This window comes from Callorhinus ursinus, unplaced genomic scaffold (genome assembly GCF_003265705.2).
Source record: "Callorhinus ursinus isolate GAN/ISIS: 27379988/994484 unplaced genomic scaffold, GSC_fseal_2.0 scaffold18, whole genome shotgun sequence".
In the NCBI taxonomy this organism is placed as follows: Eukaryota; Metazoa; Chordata; class Mammalia; order Carnivora; family Otariidae; genus Callorhinus; species Callorhinus ursinus.
Genome location: NW_027397080.1, coordinates 23185920 through 23203157, shown reverse-complemented (window position 1 = coordinate 23203157; position 17238 = coordinate 23185920). Strand labels below are relative to the sequence as shown.

General features: G+C 54.6%; 1 protein-coding gene across 8 annotated transcripts in view; it reads right to left on the bottom strand.

Moving 5' to 3' along the window:
- Window positions 1–707: 707 nt before the first annotated feature.
- The window catches only part of UBR4 (ubiquitin protein ligase E3 component n-recognin 4), a 131264-nt gene continuing 114733 nt past the window's right edge, over window positions 708–17238 (bottom strand). For all 8 annotated transcript variants that reach the window (XM_073903273.1, XM_073903272.1, XM_073903275.1 and 5 more), the window contains 9 exons: window positions 15814–16032; window positions 14817–14930; window positions 13712–13854; window positions 13164–13289; window positions 11696–11890; window positions 8614–8838; window positions 5483–5573; window positions 4647–4809; window positions 708–2372 (listed from right to left, as the gene is read on the bottom strand). In XM_073903273.1, the coding sequence (XP_073759374.1) occupies window positions 2308–2372; window positions 4647–4809; window positions 5483–5573; window positions 8614–8838; window positions 11696–11890; window positions 13164–13289; window positions 13712–13854; window positions 14817–14930; window positions 15814–16032 (1341 nt within the window). In that variant the 3' untranslated portion in view covers window positions 708–2307. The remainder of the gene's footprint in view (window positions 2373–4646; window positions 4810–5482; window positions 5574–8613; window positions 8839–11695; window positions 11891–13163; window positions 13290–13711; window positions 13855–14816; window positions 14931–15813; window positions 16033–17238) is intronic.

Sequence of the window (17238 nt, the reverse complement as noted above, 5' to 3'; positions counted from 1 at the left end):
CAAGCTCTGCCGAAGGCGCCACCCCGGGACCGTCGCAGGCCTGTGCGTCTACCACGCCAGCAGCCCGTCAGGGACTGCGGCAGTCACCGCGAAGTGGCCCGGGCAGACACCGGGAAAGCTGTGGCGGTGAAAGCAAGAGGCTGAGGCGTTTGGGCTGGAGCCAGAATTCCCTGAGGCCTCTGCAAGAAATAAAAAAATGAAGGGCAGAGAAAAATAAACCAACACCTTGCAAGGAGCTTTGGCAACTCCAGCTCTGCAGGCCAAAGGAACAGGCTGTGGATAAGCTCCTGCAGGTGCCCTTTCAACACTCACGATGCCCTGAGGTGTCACTGTGAAGGTGGCTCAGCCTCCAACGATGCCAAAACAGCAGGCCTGACACCTGGTAAGCAGGGATCATCCCGACCGTCTACATGGGCCCCTTGCCCCGCTCTCCCTTCTGGCTTTGCTGTCCCCGATGAAGCCGTTCCAGTCGCTCCCCGCTGGGATGTTACGGAACAGCAATCCTGCACACGAGCATGTACCGGGAACAGGCCCTTGGGAGACCACCAGCTAGTGGGAGGCAAGGGGCAAGAGAGGGCATGAGCTTGCGGCGGGTCAGTGTGAGAAGCCCGTGTCCCTGAGACCAAGGTCCTTCATCCTCCTCCACTAGACACACTTGGACCTCAGCTGAGACCTGGAACTTTGCTAAAGAAAAAGGCAAAATCAGGTAGACTGAAAATGAATTCATTCGTAAGAGCAGCCATTTCTTTGCTACATGGCAGAGAAGCCCACGGATCCCCGCAGCTGCCGATGGTCCCACCTTACGCGTGAGGCTGTGGAGACACACGAGGCGGTCGAGCCAGCATCTGAGCAAAGGAGGGAGAGCCCCTCCCCAGAACCCGTGGGTGCCCCACAAAGCCCCTCGCCCAGCCCCAACACTGATGTGCACTTGTGCACTTGGGCACACACGCTCTCGCCTGCGGGGGCACCAGCTGGGCTCTTGCCACCAATCGCCTTTTGTCTCTCTGGCCAAGGCCCAAGCAAGACACTTCCGCCTGCCTGTGGCCGTCCGGTCAGGGGCTCTGAGGGAGGGACCCTGAGGCCTCCTGGACGTGCAGGTCTTCTAAAGGGGCCCAGAGGGACCTCCTGTCCCAGACAGTCCGGCCTGAGGAACGAGCCACACAAGCTGGGCATTGAGACAGAGCTGGCGTCTTTGGAGAAGCAATCGGCAGAGCGGCGCGCAGGGAACAAAAGATGGCCACGAGCAAGCTCCTCCTCCCCGTGAGGCCACGTCTGGCGCAGCCTTGCCCTAGAATCTGGGGAGAGGCTTTTGCGGGTCTTGCTGCCTCACTAGCCACAGGGCCGCCGCCCACAAGCACGGGAAAGGGGGCCCCAAGGCCCCCAAAGGCAGCTGCCACCGTGGTGCGGGGAACAGACCCACCGGCGACGCCTGACCCCAGGCCCTTTCCTGCAGGGCCGCTGGGAAGACTGGAAGCGTGCGCACACGCACACACAGGAACACGCACACACGTTCTCTCTCTCTCTGGAGCCCGGCAGAGGGCGGCTCAGGAAAGGGCAGCTACTTGCTATTCCAGGGCTCAGACGGCCCCAGGCCCTCTCCTAACACGCCGACCCTGAAGCAAAGTCGCCAAAGGCTGTCTGACACACAGTGAGCAGGAACGCCAGGCGCCCTCACTCGGCCGCACCCGCCTCTGGCCGAGGACCGCGGTCGTCGGCTCTGCGAGTCTTTGGGTTCCAGCTCTTAAGGCCAAAAAACTAAGAGAGGCCAAGGGGCCTGTTTTAGGAAAGCTCAAGCTCCTCAAACGCATTGCCCCAGCTTGCCGGCCGAGAGCAAACGGGCTCCATCTGGTACCGACAAGAACGGCGACTCGGATACGTCAGTCTTCCTGTGCTTGCGCCAGAAAGGGCCGCGCAGCCAAAGACAGTCAAGGACAGCGTCTGGCCAGGGGCACCAAGGGTGGGTTTAAGCAGCAGGCAACACCTTCTCTTTCAATGTGTACTCAGTCATTCGTTTATTTCTCAAGATGTGCACACTTGTGTTGAGTCGGCCAGGACAGCTCGTGGCTCCTAGGTATGTACAGGTCCTTCTGTGGCTTGGGTTACAGACAACTTCATAGCTAGTGCACCACACACACAAGATAAAACAGGAAGCCTAAAAACCCCAAGCCACTCCAAGAAGACATGGGGGGGAGAGGAGTGATGCGGCAGCGTCCCATGTGGGGGGAGTCAACGCACAGGAGGGAAGAACACGGAGGATGGAAGGCAAGCTAGCTTCAGTCTCTGCCAACGGCAGCTTCTGTGTGCTGTTCAGGGGATTGAGTTCAACAGGTCCTTCAGGAAGCTCTCGGGATCGGTGACTTCTGACAACAGCCCTGGAAAACAGAGGCGGGCAGAGGTCCTTTAGGCACGGGCATGCAAGGCCCCCAGCCCCACTGAGTCACGGCTGCCCCATCTGCACAGAGAACATGGTATGCCCCGACAAGCTCTGACACGGCCGCCCCCTGGGGAGACAGTCACCGAGCAAGCACTCTCGTTCTGTCAGAGAGTTAGCTGCATTCCAGAACTGGGCGCCACTGGGTGTTTAAAGGCGTTAACATGGCAGAGACAGACCCTACAGCCGCCTGGGGCAGAGGTCCTAACCCAGGTCCATGGACCACCGCAAGGGGGGGCCTCCAGTCCGCTGACACTGAGTGCGAAGTGGAGGGGTCTTCTGAGGGGGCAGTCCACGGCATTCAGCCTATTCTTGGAGGAGCCAGGGCCAAGGAAAAGCTAATACCAGTGGCCCCAAGGGCTGGAAGGAAGAGAGCAGGGTACCAGGCCCCTGGGCTCAGCTGGGCTTCATTCCAACCACTAGTCCCAGGGCCTCCAGTGAGCTGTCAAAGCTCAGGACTCTGCTTCTGCAACTATCGAATGGGGACAGGAACAAGTCCTGGTTCGATCACTGTGGGGATTAAATGAGGCCCCGTAAGTGAACGTGCCAGTGCACGGAAGGAGCTCAGTGGCCGCTGTGGCCCCGCCCCTCCCTCACCAAGCAGGGCGCTCCCACCTCACAGCCGCGAGTGGTTAAGCCCAAGGCCTGGTGCCATCCGCTCTGAGTCTTCCCCCAGCATCCGCGCCAGTGGAGGGAAGGCTGCGCCCATCACCCCGCGCTGGCTTTGGAAGGTGTTTTTGCCCTTGCATTTGAATAGGGTGTGTCTGATGTTCTTAAATTTTCTACCAGTTTAAACAAAGTAATAAAATCATGCTGTAAAAACCGGACCCTGGAGTGAAGCCACAGAGGCTCCCCGCCCGTCAGGCTCCCGCTCTCCCCGGGTTCAGGCCAGGGGCGCTACCACCAGCTGCAGGGCGGCCGGGAAGCCCCGAACCGAGATGGACACCTTCCTCCCCTGACACCTCTTCCTCTCTTAATCAGACTCTTCTGTTCCCACTCATAGCCCAGGTTCAGACACCCCCAGAGCCCTGGTGACAGGCAGAGCGCGGCACCGAGGACATACGTACACGGGCCACCTGCTCTTAGGCAGGGACCATTCCTGGGGAGAAGCGCCAAGGCTAACAGTTAAGACACTGAGCTGAGCAGAGCCAACGCAGGCCCATGACCTGCTCAGCTTCCACCGAGGCCACCTGAAAGCATGGCCAAACTGGAAGTCCTAGCGCACGTGGGGAACTCCGTCAGGTGGCACTGAGCTGGGAGGAAAGCGGAATTCCCAAGGAGCATCGCTTCAGACCTCTGAGGGTAGGGTTCCCAGGGGACAGCAGATGGGGAAAATGCTAGTGGAGGCTTTCTCTTGACAGCGGGATCTGAGGAGATTTTTTTTCTGGCTTCTTTACCCTTCACAAAAAGCAGGAGTGGGACAGGTCCTGTCCGCTTGGCCTTGGCTCTGGCACCGCCCCCCTCCCCACCCCCCAGGCCGGCAGCAACCAGGCTCTGATGCACCGGCGCCCACAGCCTGACGGGGCCCCCACGTTTGTAACCTGCGTACGTTTTCCCAACCACCTCCCCGGCTGTCAGCGGGGCTTGCTGATGAGATGCGAACAAACTCTAACATGTTTGCAAGGAGGATGACCAGTTTGTTGTACACAGCATCTGTCGCCGGGAGAGAACTAGGAACTTCCTTCTCACCAGCTGTGGGATGAGGGACTGTCCAAGGGTGTCCAAGATGCTCTTTGCTCTGTTTTCATATTTACCACTTATTTTTAGAATCAGAGTTGAACTCTTCCCCATTTCCCCAGGGTAGCTGTGACATAAAAAGTCTCAGTCCCCAAGAGGCAGGAAAAAGGCAGGTCAGCTGCACGTGAATTCTCTGAACTATCATAAAAATTCAGGAATTTAAAAGAGGCTCTACCCATTTCTCAGGTATGCCCCCACAGTAAACATCTAATCTCCACAGCCTCAGTTACCCCAGCTGTGAAGTGGGGGTAACCAGAGTACCCGCCTCAAACACGTGAGCAGCACAGGGCCTGGGGTGCAGGAAGTCCCCACATGTCCCAGCTGCTGTGCTTACTACCAGGGGCCTGCTGCTTACACCTCTCTCCCAGACCCTGCTCGTGTGTCTGCTGCTGTGAAGATGAAAGCTAAGACCCGCCCCACTAAGATCACATGGGTTCTGCTGGACAAGATCTTTGAGAGATAAAACCCTGACACTGACCAGCCGCATCGAGGAACTCCGAGAAGGTCTCCACTGGCATGAACTCCTCCTGGAAGGTCTTCAGGGCTTTGTCAGCAGCTTCATAGATGGGCATGTCATTGTGGCGGATGTATTCCGCTAGAGAGCAGGACCAGCCTCCCTCCGTGTTACTGGTAGGCACCTTCTACAAGAACCAACAGGAGATAGGCCCGGGGCTGGATTACTTAATGCTTCAAGTCAGTCAGGCTTTGTTGATGCCAAAAAGCAGCCCTCCTCCCTCCCCCCACATCAAAGTTTCCCTGGAGGACGTGTTTTGCTTCTAGGAACAAGAGTCTTGTGTCATTCCTCTTGCAGCCCCTTTATGATGCACCATGTGACGTGACCTCCAAGCTACAAGTGACCACTCTTCCTTCCTGCACAGGTCACATCTGCATTTCCCCAGGAAAGGCACACTCTCACCATGCTTCAACTGAGCGGTCCCATTCAGACCGTAAAAGGAACCACCCCGACACCCTGGGGTTCTGTCAAGGCAGAGGGCAGTGTCCCTCCTGTGAGCCGGGCTGGCGTTGAGTCACACTCACACGAGGCAATGCAGGTTACCCAGAGACAGGGGACAAGAGCCAACAAGGAGGGGGCCTCGGAGGGAGGTGGGCCTGCAGGAGGCCTGAGGCCAGATGAGAGGAGCGGCCTTGGCTACAGACATACACCACACACGGAATGCTGTAAGCCGGCGTGTAGATCTCTTCCACGGGAGGTGGCTCGTTCCCAGTGAGCGGCCTCAGAGCAGGCTCAGCGCCAGGAGAACAGAACTTTCACATGCTCACAGAAACCAGCCGAGCTTCCAGTGGCTTCCTTACCTTAAACATGTTGTAAATGAGATCGACGAGGGCCCAAAAGAGAAGGGAAGAGCGGTAGGCAGAATAGTCCTTCACTGCCTTGTCTGTCAGCCTGGAAAAGAAAATCCGATTGCATGCCCATGAAGACCCTGGACCGACACGCACGAGGACAGAGCAGAGCAGGACGGTACCAAGGCCAGAGTCACATTAATCTGTGTGCCACTCCCTTCCCGCCACCTGCCTATCTTGTCAGAAAAAAGCAGCTATGGGCAAGAACCTCTGAAGCCTGGACAATGATCCATGAAATACTCATCCTTCGTACGGGTGAATCAGAGCCAGGTGGACATAAGGTGCACGTGGCAACCCAAGACCACTGCCCTGAGGACACGCCAAGGAGTCCTGTGTGTTCCTGTGTTCAGCCCCCACACAAGCCCTTGGACTCGCTGGGACCTCATAAACGAAGCGGGAAACAGGGTTCTCCCTCAGTCTGGACATTTCCCCCCAGGAGAATTTTCACAAACAGTCAGCAGACTCAAGCCAGCCAAACACAGGAATTTGGCAACCAGTGGCTGTGTTAGAAAGACAGCGAGCTGGAGGGGGAGAGACTGTTGCTGAGCAAGAGTACTATCTAGGATGGAGGGTGCAACCAACACCTCCTAAATCCTGGGTAATCCTAGAGCTGCCACCACACCCCTCTGCCTCTGTCCAGGACCATCTCCACTTAACCCAGTGATTCAGTGCAGGATGAGAGGCAAGCAGGCCCTTGGAACGCCGGGGGCAGCCTGTGACACCGTCCCCTCTTGGCAGACACTGCTGGCGTGAGGAGCGATGACCCTAAATCACGGTGGGAAAGCCACTGTGAAATAGACAGCCCAGACCCCTCTCTGCACCGGCAGTGAAAGATCCGTCCTAGGATTGTTTCTACCACCCAAGATCTCTTACAAGAGGTTTTATTTGCACACTGCCCTCACATCTGCAATAAGTAAAGACTAGATGAAACCTTGTCGTGGAAATCCTGTATCTTACAACACACTGGAACAAAGCCCGTAACTAAAGGAACTAAAATTTAGTATTAAAGTGTATATACGAAAGAACCAGCAAAGTAAAACAGGCAGAGAGAAGCCAAAACTATCCTGTATGGGCCTCAAGCAAAGGGACTGCTGAACAGGGAATGGGCCACCCCTACATCCAATAAATATAAATTCATTAAACAAAAATAAAGTAAAACAATAACTGAGATAATGGTTTGCTACAATATTCTTCCTGTTCCCTCCCTGCACCCCAGTGTCCTCCAAAGCACCCACTCTTTCCACGGCCCTTCGTGGGGACTCTGCAGCCTTAGGCAGGCCTGGGGGTAAGGGAGGCACACAAGACGCCAGATAAGGCTCTGATGGAAGCCTAGAAAGTCCCAGGCCTAACTATTGGCAAGTTCCTGGCAGAGAAACCCTTCTTCAGTGTAAGAGATGCAAAAGGTCAGATTCTCTTGTGCAAATCCCTAGATTTTGTATCGGCTACTGCCTCCCACCCCATCATGGACTCAGGACAGTCTCCTGCCAGGGACACTGCCCAACCGCCAGGATGACGCCCTCTGAGTGTCCCTCCAGCACAGTCTCTCCTTGGAGGGTGTCCCAAATACGGGGCTCACGCCCAGCCCCTTCCCTGCTCGGGCCTCCACCCCTCGCCAGGTTTGGTGGCTGCTGTGCTGTGGTAAGCAGGAATCGTGAGTGACCTGCCCAACTTATTATTTCAGGCTAATTAGCAGAGGTGACTAAACCACCACAGAGAAAACAGCAGCTCAGGAGCGAAGCCCACACCGGTGTTCCTGCTTCAGCTGTGACCCCACGGGCTTCTCCTGAACTGCCTGGGACTGTGCCATGTTCTGGTCTCCCCGCTGAAAGCAGAAGAGCTCCCGTGCCTTCAGATTTCACACCTGCCACTGAGAGCCAGTGCCCCGCAAACAGCCACTTTCTGTGCCACGGAGACAGGCTGAGCCTGCCTTATCAACAACCTGGTATCTTCCAGATCTAACTTTTGATTTCTAGCAGCTAGTTCAGCATGAATGCCTTGGACTCTGGGAAACACTGGAAGGGGATAGGTCCAGAATTGGGGCACGGGTGAGGCAGGAAGCTGACAAGACTCGCCCCCTCCTCCTTGACACAAAGCAGCTGGTACTAGCCGGACTCAACAGCAGAGCCCTGCCTGGGACCAGCAAGACAGGGTAAATCAGAGCTGGTAGACTTGAAAGTACCAGGTGTGCCAGTCCAGGCACACAGCTTTTCCCCCTTGGTCTGTGCCCCCTTGGTCCGTCATTGTCAGGGCTGGAAAGCTCCTCCTCTGCTCCCTTGTTGGCCTGCAAATGTGGAAATGTTCCCTCAGATCCTAGCAAAAGCAGACAGACGAACACAGATCTTCCACTCCGGGGAAGTGAAAAACCTACAGCCTACTCTGGAGCCCAGGACAGGCAGAGACTGTGCAGGGCCACCATGAGCCTAGAGTCATGCCCATGGAGTCCATGCAATGTGTGGAAATCTGCGGTCATCTCAAAGGGCTTCCTGTTGTTTATAGTTGTTTCTCTCAAGATGCCGCCCATCTGACCCAAATCACAGCACAAGGTCATGAAAACAAAGACCCTTCCTTCCCTCCTGAAATGTCGTTCCTTCTTTGGGACATGTCCACACGAACAGAAGAAAGGCTCATGGAACATGGGGCAGACGGGATAAGAATGTGACCAAGGAGCGAGATAATGAGCTTTTCGTGATCAGAAGAGAAAGTCCCCAGTGCAGCCATGCGGAAGCCTTCCCAGGTAATGGCCAGCCCAGCAGGACTGGTAAAACCCAGTTACCTGCCCTAGCTCCCTCCTGGCCCTAATTCTCCTCATCAGTAGTCTTGCCCTGTGCCTGGCTGGCTGCTTCTCTGAAATCTTCCACACACTGAAGCCTGGCTCTACCTTTCTAGTGGCTTAACACGACACCCAGAGGTAGCCAGGCACCTGCCAGCCATTGGGCCCAGCCTCTCAGCAGGGCAGACTTGAGGTGAGAAGGGACAGAAGGGACTGAGTTGAGCGAGCAGGCCCTCTCTTAGCACACAAGGGGAATACACAAAGCAGACACTAGGCAGCCTGGAAGATGGTACCCTCTGAGGCAGAGACTGACCTGGTGGCCCCCCCTGGAGCCACTGCCCGGGCCTGAGAGGTCACCAGCAGCCTCCGCAGGATTTCCACACGTGTGGCTCTCCACTTCTCGGGGGGCAGGATGTGGAGGGCCAGGACTGTGAAATAGTGGGGCCCATCCACTTCAAAGGCACTCTCCACCCACTTCTCCTTGGGCTGCTCCAGAAAGCCCTGGAGGTTCTTCTCTTCTCGGGAAGTTGCTCGGGTTCTGGAACAAAAGGGTCATGATGAAACCAGGGTAGAAGCAAGGCACCAACAGCAAGAGGGAAGGAGATTTGGTCAATTTCTCATCTTTTAAGCTTCTGGGACGCTCGGATCATAGAGCACGACCACCCACCCTTGACTACCCCCCCCCCCCCCCCCCGAGGGCTGCAGCTCCCCTTCCAAGCCCTTCTTGGTGGCATTTTCCCTGCCCCCACCCCACCCCCGATTCAGTTCTGACAACTTGCTGGCTCTTGAGCCCCCTGCAGATGGCGGGCACACTCACAAATACTCCATCAGAGTGTCCTCACAACTCTAGAAGGTGACAGCTGGCACCTTTTTACCATGATAGCCGATGCCCAGAGAAGTGCAGTGACCTTCCCAAAGCCAGCAGGTCTGTAAGTGAGGGGGCCAAAGTGAGCCCAGATTCTGACTCTGCAAGCCAGCCCGTGTTCTCGCTTGGCCCACGCAGTCCTCACAGCTAGGTTGTCTGCGCTACGTCCACAGCGGTCCCCTCTCTGGGCACTCTGTTTCTGTGTTTCCCTATGTGTCTGCGTCCCCTCCTCCGTTACAACAGCTACTTCCGGGCAAGCATGGCTCCCTGTTCTCCCTCTTGCCTGAAGTGTGAGGATATGATCACAAGCCTCACTACCAGGCACCACTCTGGGAGCACGAAATGGATCATCTCACCTAACCCTGACAACGGCCCTAAGACAGAAGTACTACCCCGATTCCACAGAAGGGGAAACAACAGAGAAGAGGAATTTGCCCAAAGTCACACAGTGGGGAGTGGAAGAACTGGGCTTCGAACCCCGGCAGCCTAGATGCCGAGCTGGGCCTCCGCATTCTCAATCCCCGTGAACGCCCCCCGCCCCCCAAACCCCGGCCACCAGCTTCAGCAAGTGGCCACTGGAACGGCGCAAGGACACCACTGGAGACCTTCCTGATCACATACTCCTGGACCCTATAGCCTAAATGGTGCTCTCACAACAAGGGCCCTTGATGCCCTATCCTCATCCTGTGGGGTGGAGGATTTGTGGAGACCTTTGTGGAGACCTGTCTCTTGGCAGCTGTGAGGCAGAGCGGACTGTTCCACTCCAGGGGAAAGGAGAAGAAAACAGGACCCCAGTAGCCACGGGAATGGAAGTCCCCAGGCCTGCAGACAGCATTGGCAGACACTGGACCGTAGGAGGGAACAGTGTAAGGACACCTTGCTTCCTTCTGCTCCTGAAGAACGGACACAGATGGCCCAGATGGGACATTCCCAACTTGACTTTCCAGAACTGGGAGTCAGAAGTGCTCTGCCACTGTAGCACATACCCAACTCTGCTCCAGTTCACAGTGTGACCTACCTGCCCATGGACCAAATGTGCCACCCAGGCCCTGCTGTAACCACACTCACACCACAGTGAAGCGACCAGCTAAGGGAGCGGCCGGTGGCTCGTCAACAGTGCCTCCCATGAAGCTTCCAGGTCAGCTTCTAACTGACCGAGACAGCCACGGCACATCGGACTCCCACCCTGACCAAGGGACTCGAGCAGGAGTTACTAGTACCGGGAACCTGAGAAACCCAGGGCCACCTGAAGTCGCTGGCTCTCTTCTGCTGCCTCTGCGGGGCTGCGTTTCCCCTGGAGTGGAACAGTCCGCTCTGCCTCACAGCTGCCAAGAGACAGGTCTCCACAAAGCCAAGGGCTCTGTCAAAGGCCCCACAAACACCGGTAATTAGCACCGCTCAGGCCTGCAGCGGTCTGGACAGTGGGAACACTGGTGCTGTCAACAATGTGGGTGTTTCTTCTGACAGTCTCCACAGCTTAGCAGATGAGTCACACACTGACAGAGACCTGCCCAAGCACCTTTTTAACAATGAGGGCGCGGTCTGGAGGTCAGCCTTCTATCTCCCCGGGAAATGGGAGGGAAGGGGAAAACAACACTATTGAAGACAGCAGACCAGAAAGGACAAGAGACAGATTGTCCTGCTGCCTCACCCGCCTGCAGCGGCCTCAGGCGGACTGCGCACGGCCTTTCAACAGCTGGCCTGTTCCCTGCCCAACGCAGGTGTCAGACTCTTGTGGGAAAACAGGGCCTAAAGCACAGAACTGTGCAAACCAAGAGCTTAAGTATATTAAATCTCCTAATTCACTTTTATAAATCTGGGCCGAAATGAATAAATACTATTCTCTACCCTAAATGTTTAAAATTATACTTTCCGTTATCAGCGTAACTACTCCATGTGGGACGTTAAAATAGATAAAAATACAAGCCCTCTCCTCCTGGCTATCAGCTGACTTTCTCAGATAATATTCAACACTCCCTGCCCCTCAACTTGCCAGAAGGACTGTTCACTAGAGAGGAAATAGAGATGGCAAGTCCGGGCCTCCATTTATGAGAAGGGTCCCTGGTTCTGCCGCAGCCCCTGGCTGTGAAACCCTCTCCCGTTCACCTTGTGTGCTTGACAGTGACTGTGTGCAGCTCTGACCCACGGCCTCCCCCATCCAAGAGCACCAAGTTCCGCGAGGAATGGAGGCTATGTTGCAGTGGAAGCTAAGGAAGTCCTTTGGTGGTCTGGCCTTGACCATTTCCCGCTCCCCTCTGGGCTGAGAGTCAGTCCAAGGACACAGCCTTCGGCTGCCCATGGCGGGGGATGGAACTGTTCTGGAAAGGAAGTCACCTTTATCACCTTATTCTGGGGGACTCCAAAAAGCCGCTGATGAACATGCGTGCTTCAGCAAAGGCTATCTTAGGTCAGCCCTATGTTCTCGAACAAACGCGGGCAGACATGAGAAAACTGAGACCATGTTGGGCAGAGGGGCACAGGGGCACAGGAGGGCCGGCCGGACGCTGCCCAGCGGGGCTGAGATACTGACGTGTTCAGGACATAAAGCACAGTGTGAATGATGTACGGGATCAGGTGGATGTTGCTCTCCCGGCCGCCCCCGCCAGTGTCAGCGCTGAATGACTGCTCCATGGCAAAGCGCAGGAAGAGCAGCTTCATGTCGTGGATGTTGAGCTGGTACGTGGGCTCCCGCTGGCCCGTACATTCCTGGAGGTAAGTGTTGTGCCTGGGGAGCAGGAGAACAAAGGCCGTGAGCAAAGCAAGTTCCCTAGGGACAGCCGGCTTGGAAGGCAGAGCCCCCTCGGCTGGCATGGCCCGATGGCGGCAAAGGCCCCACAGGCAGACAGAGGAATGCAGGGCTGAGCTGAGGACCGCCATGGGCGCCTGCAGGAAGATGGGAACAGGGAACATTTCCATTTCTGCTGGGATGGAACAAGATGCTCTCCAAGCTCTGAGGAGAACTTGCCAGTTTTGGGGAGGCCCACTTCCTGATAAACAAATGTCATAGAATGTATCATGGCCAAATCCAGAAGTACATCTTGGAACAAAAAATGTGGAAGGTATTCATTCTAACAAAGTGATCTATCCGTAAGAACCTTTTCTTCAACCTCCAAATGAAAGGTATTTTTCTACATCAATATATGCCACCATTAGTCTGGGCTCTGCCTGACTGTGCGACCTCAGGTAATTTACTTGACCTCTCTGTGCCTTAACTTCTTCATCCGCAGAATGTGTGTAGTAACAGCACATGCTAAGCATCTCAGTATATTGTCCATCATTATTACTGCCAGGTACCTTTCCATCCCTGAGCCTTTTTTTTTTAAGATTTTATTTATTTATTTGTCAGAAAGAAAGAGGGAGGGAGAAGCACACAAGCAGGGGGAGTGGCAGGCAGAGGGAGAAGCAGGCTCCCCGCTGAGCAGGGAGCCTGATGTAGGACTCGATCCCAGGACCCTGGGATCATGACCTGAGCCGAAGGCAGATGCTTAACCGACTGAGCCACCCAGGTGTCCCATCCCTGAGCCTTCTAATAGGACACAGCGTGGGGCACCACTCCCCAAAGCGCCGGTAAGAGTGGGGACCTCATCAAAGCTTTAGCAACTCTACTCTGGATTTGAGGACGAGGGATGCTTGAAAGGAGCCTGATATTCCCCATGCCACTGAGCTATTTGTGTTATTTAAACCTGAGGCAACACACTGCAGAAGAGAAATCTGGGAAATGTTGACTTTGAGGACACAGCGTCCTGTGTCTTATGCTCTAAGGTCAACAAGGGAGAAGGGGGAGCGAATAACCAGAAGTTCCACATGATGCACCAGACATGAGGGTGCTGGTTTCTCGCAGCCGAATTCCTCCCTCTTCCAGATGCAGCTTCCCTGACAGCACGCAGAGACCAGGGTTCCCAAGGACAGTGACAGGCCTCTAGACCGAGCTGACCACTGATACCCCCCTTCTCCTGGCAACCCCCCCTTTTCTGCCCTGCACACCACTCAACACTCACCTTGCCAAGCAGGTGGCAAAAGCTGATTCAGGGACATGGGGCCCCCAGACTGGAAGGAGCCCATTGCACTTAGTGTTGGCGTTCTGAAGGGCAGCACTTTCCCACTCTTCCCGGCCACGAGCCAGCCTGGATTGGGACGAGAGCAGGGACAAGTGACTGTTGGAACTGATTTGGCAACCGGGCACCTGGACGAATGGGGGTGGAGAAGGGTTTGCTAATACTAAGGAAAGACATCAGCCCATGCACCTGACTCCAGAGAGATTTAGCCCTCTCTATTACAATATGGTAAATGCCAGCTTCGCTGCTTCAGGGAAGCAAGGTTGCTTTCTCCAGCCTTAGGCCAAAAGCCAAGTGGATTTTCCTAGTCATATGACACGAGTGGCTCTTGGGTTTAAGGCAGGACACCCTCCTCCCGAGACGAAACCCTCACAGTCGGCATCTACCCCCTCCCAGTACAGGGTCCTGGGCAAGCTGCCCCCTCCTCTGAAGTGACACAGGCCTGGACGGAAGCACCTGAGGGAGCAGCCTACGGAAGAGCCCAGGCCTACCTGACAGCAGCTAGGTGGCAATCGTAGTGCACGATGTTGAAGTGGGATACAGTGCTATAGCCCTGCTGTTTCCGGGGCTTGTTCTCCATCTCTTCCAAGGCTACCCGCTTGGTGAAGGTATAAATGCCCAGGACTTTTGTGGGCTGCAAAGACACCAGAAAAGGAGAAGGTGAGGTGAACCTCAAGGCAGGCTTTGGGAAGAGGCGAAGCAGAGGAGAGCAGACCCGCGGGCCTCCCCTCCCGGGAAGGAATGCACTCAGACAGGGGGTGGTGGATCAGCACCTCGACCTCTTGGTTAAGCACTTGGCTGGGCACAGCCCCAGGGAAATGAGGAACGTGGGGAGCAACCAAAATAAAGCAGATGCTGTGCAGATGGGAAAGCAGAAATGGAAGCCTACACTGTCACTTTTCTTTTTGCTGCTTTATTTATCTGAAAAGGAAGAATAAAGTGTCTTCTGGGTAAGTCACTTGCTTTACAAAACTTATCAGGCTGCTCCCAGGAGCCAGTGCCATAGTAGGACTTACGAGGCTTGTGGCCCTTCAGCAGTGTGGATGCTAAGCAGGGCATTCAAGCTGGAAGTGGAGAGGACGCCTTGTAGGCCTTCAGGGGAACAAACGGGTCACTCGCTGCTCTGCTCCTTTCAGTCATAAATCTAGTTTGGTAGAGGTCCTGACCTTCCCCCAGGTATCCTGGTTAGAAGCAGCATGGTGTATTTTTAAAAGCCCCAGGTCTGGAGTCAGAGAAGCCTGGGCTAAAATTCTGGCTCTGCCATGTGACCCTTGTTTTCCCATCCATAATTTGGGGTCCTGTAGCTTTAGAAACAAAATTACAGAAAGCTCTGGGTACTGGGACTAGTATATAGAAGGAATCCAGTGATGGTGATGTCAAGGATGGTGATGATGGTGATGATGATAGTGATGGTGATGGGGGTGGTGGTGGTGGTGAAAACTAATGTTCAGAGCAGTCTGCCTTCCCCTCCCTTTAGAGATGACAGCTGGCCCTGACACACCCCTCAACACCAGCCCACCTAAGAATGAGGAAGGCCAGCAGGAGAAGGCCACCACTGGCGCAAGCGCCCAGGCTTGCCCAGGCCAAGCACTCTACCTGGAACTTGTACCCTTCCCTGCAGATGCAGCAGGTGAGGCCCGGCTCCTCAATCAGCTCCTCCATCTGCTTCAGGAGCGCTGTCTTGGTCACGACCTGGCCCTTCTCGTTTGTCTGCAGGGGAAACCCAAGTGGTATGCTGGAAGGTGAGTTCCACCCACCCCCCACCCTAGCTTGGGGATGCTTGGGAACAGGGCTGCCCATCCACAGACACTAGAGGGAGGATGCATGGAAAGGAAACCTCTTTAGGTGGCTTCCAATGAGGGTAAAGACCGAGATTCTTCTGCTATTCTCTTCCTGCAGGCTGCCACGCACCATCAGAAAAGCCCCCTTTCTTTGTGCCAGCACTTCCCATCTTAGCTGCCAAGGGCTGTTGCATTAGGATTCACTTTACGGTTTGCATGGGAGTTCTAAACTGCTGACACCCAAGCCTGTGCTCTACAGAAGACATTCGTGGGACTACTGCTTCTTGCAACATGGGGCAGTAAGAGCAGACTATCACGTCCAACAGATGTGGGTTCAAACTCTTGTCCACCTCTTATTCATCATGCACCTTGGCCTGTTTCCCTTGCTTCTCAGCCTCTATTACTTCAACCAGAAAATGAGTATATAGTATCACCCTCACAGAATCACATGAGGGCTTAAATAAAATCTTATGAGCAAAGTGCCTAAACATAGTGCCTGGCAAATAGTAAATCCTCCATGAGCAAGGGTTATCATTATCATCCCCATTTTTACTGTTTCCGTGAATCTGTTAAATCTTTTAGCCTCTGAGTCCCATCTGCATAGTGGGACCATAGTCCCAGCTCTGAGGGTTGTCAGGAAGATCACAGAAGGTAAAGCTCCTGGCACAGTGCCTGGCACACCTAGTTCCCTCCTCCTCCTCCTCGCCAGCCTTCACCCCCACCATCCCCAAACCAGCCCTGTCCCGAAGCACAGCTATCTCCTCCTCAACAGCATAGAAAAGAACGTGGAGACTCCCGGACAGTGGCTTTACCGTCATGCCCAGGGTGCCCAGAGCCTTCTGCCTCATTGCCATGGCCATGCGCTTCTTCTCAGCACGGGTCTCCCTGCGGGCAGCATCGATCTTCTTGTTTACATCAGGGTGCTCCCGCAATGCCTCCAGCAGGTTCTCTGCCAGGGTCCCAATGCCCTCATCGCTGGACACCTGCTCCAGTTTATGTAGGTTTGTGATGGAGTCTGTTCCGATCAGAACCTACCAAGGACAGACCAGAGACATACATGTTTCCAGTCAGGCAAACAAACATTCTATCCAGGAGCTTATAGGTTCAGAAAACTCAACAGACTGTACTCAATCTCATGTCATCTGTTCAGTTTCAATCAAATCCTTTGAATGTGTGTTTCAAAAAGTTCAACAAATGGAGGACAGCTTGACTCTGTCACTGACCTTTGACCAGTCACTCTGCTCTTTGGCTCCAGCACCCATCTATAAAAGGGGAATAATGGGGATGCCTGGGTGGCTTGGTCAGTTAAGCGTCACCTTTGGCTCAGGTCATGATCCTGGGGTCCTGGGATCGAGCCCTGCATTGGGCTCCCTGCTCAACAGGGAGTCTGCTTCTCCCTCTCTCTCTCTCTCTGCCTCTCCTCTGGCTTGTCACCCCCAACTAAATAAATAAAATCTTAAAAAAAAATGGGGATAATGTCAGGGTTGTGGTGAAGATTAAAAATTAGTCACAAATAGGGACACCTGGGTGATTCAATTGGTTAAGCGTCTGCCTTCAGCTCAGGTTATGATCTCAGGGTCCTGGGATCGAGTCCCTCATTGGGCTCCTTGCTCAGCGGGGAGTCTGCTTCTCCCTCTACCTGCTTCTCTGACAAATAAATAAATAAAATCTCAAAAAAAAAAAAATAGGTATCACCCAGAAACCCCTGTGCTTGAGAAGGTTGGTAGTCACTGCATGACAGCACCATGTTGTCAACACGTGTGGGAGAACAGAACATGGAAGGCAGGGCAGGTCCGACAATGCTCTCCAGGTGAGTGGAGGAGCACTGTACCACCAAAATCCCCCCACCCCCTGGCACAAGTGTATTAATGCTAATTGCTACTGTACGTATTTGACAATAAATGGCAAACAACAGAACCAACTTGTAACGTGAAAGCTCAGCACTCAACTAAGATCACTCACCAGCTCACACACCTACCCTCATAGCAGGTACACTTCCAAGTTGCACCTCAGCAAAACTATAGGTCATCTCACATCTCCTGATCCTAAATGCTGAGCCCACAGTGCAACTATCTACAGAACTACTGCGCAGGTACGCCGACCTCCTCATGCTGGGTGGTAGCTGCGTGCATGTGCGCACACACATCTGCTGGAAGCCATGCTTTAGGTGCTAGGGGGACAAAGACCCGACCCTCCTGAAGCTTACACTCTAACTGGGCAAGCAGACACATGTCAAC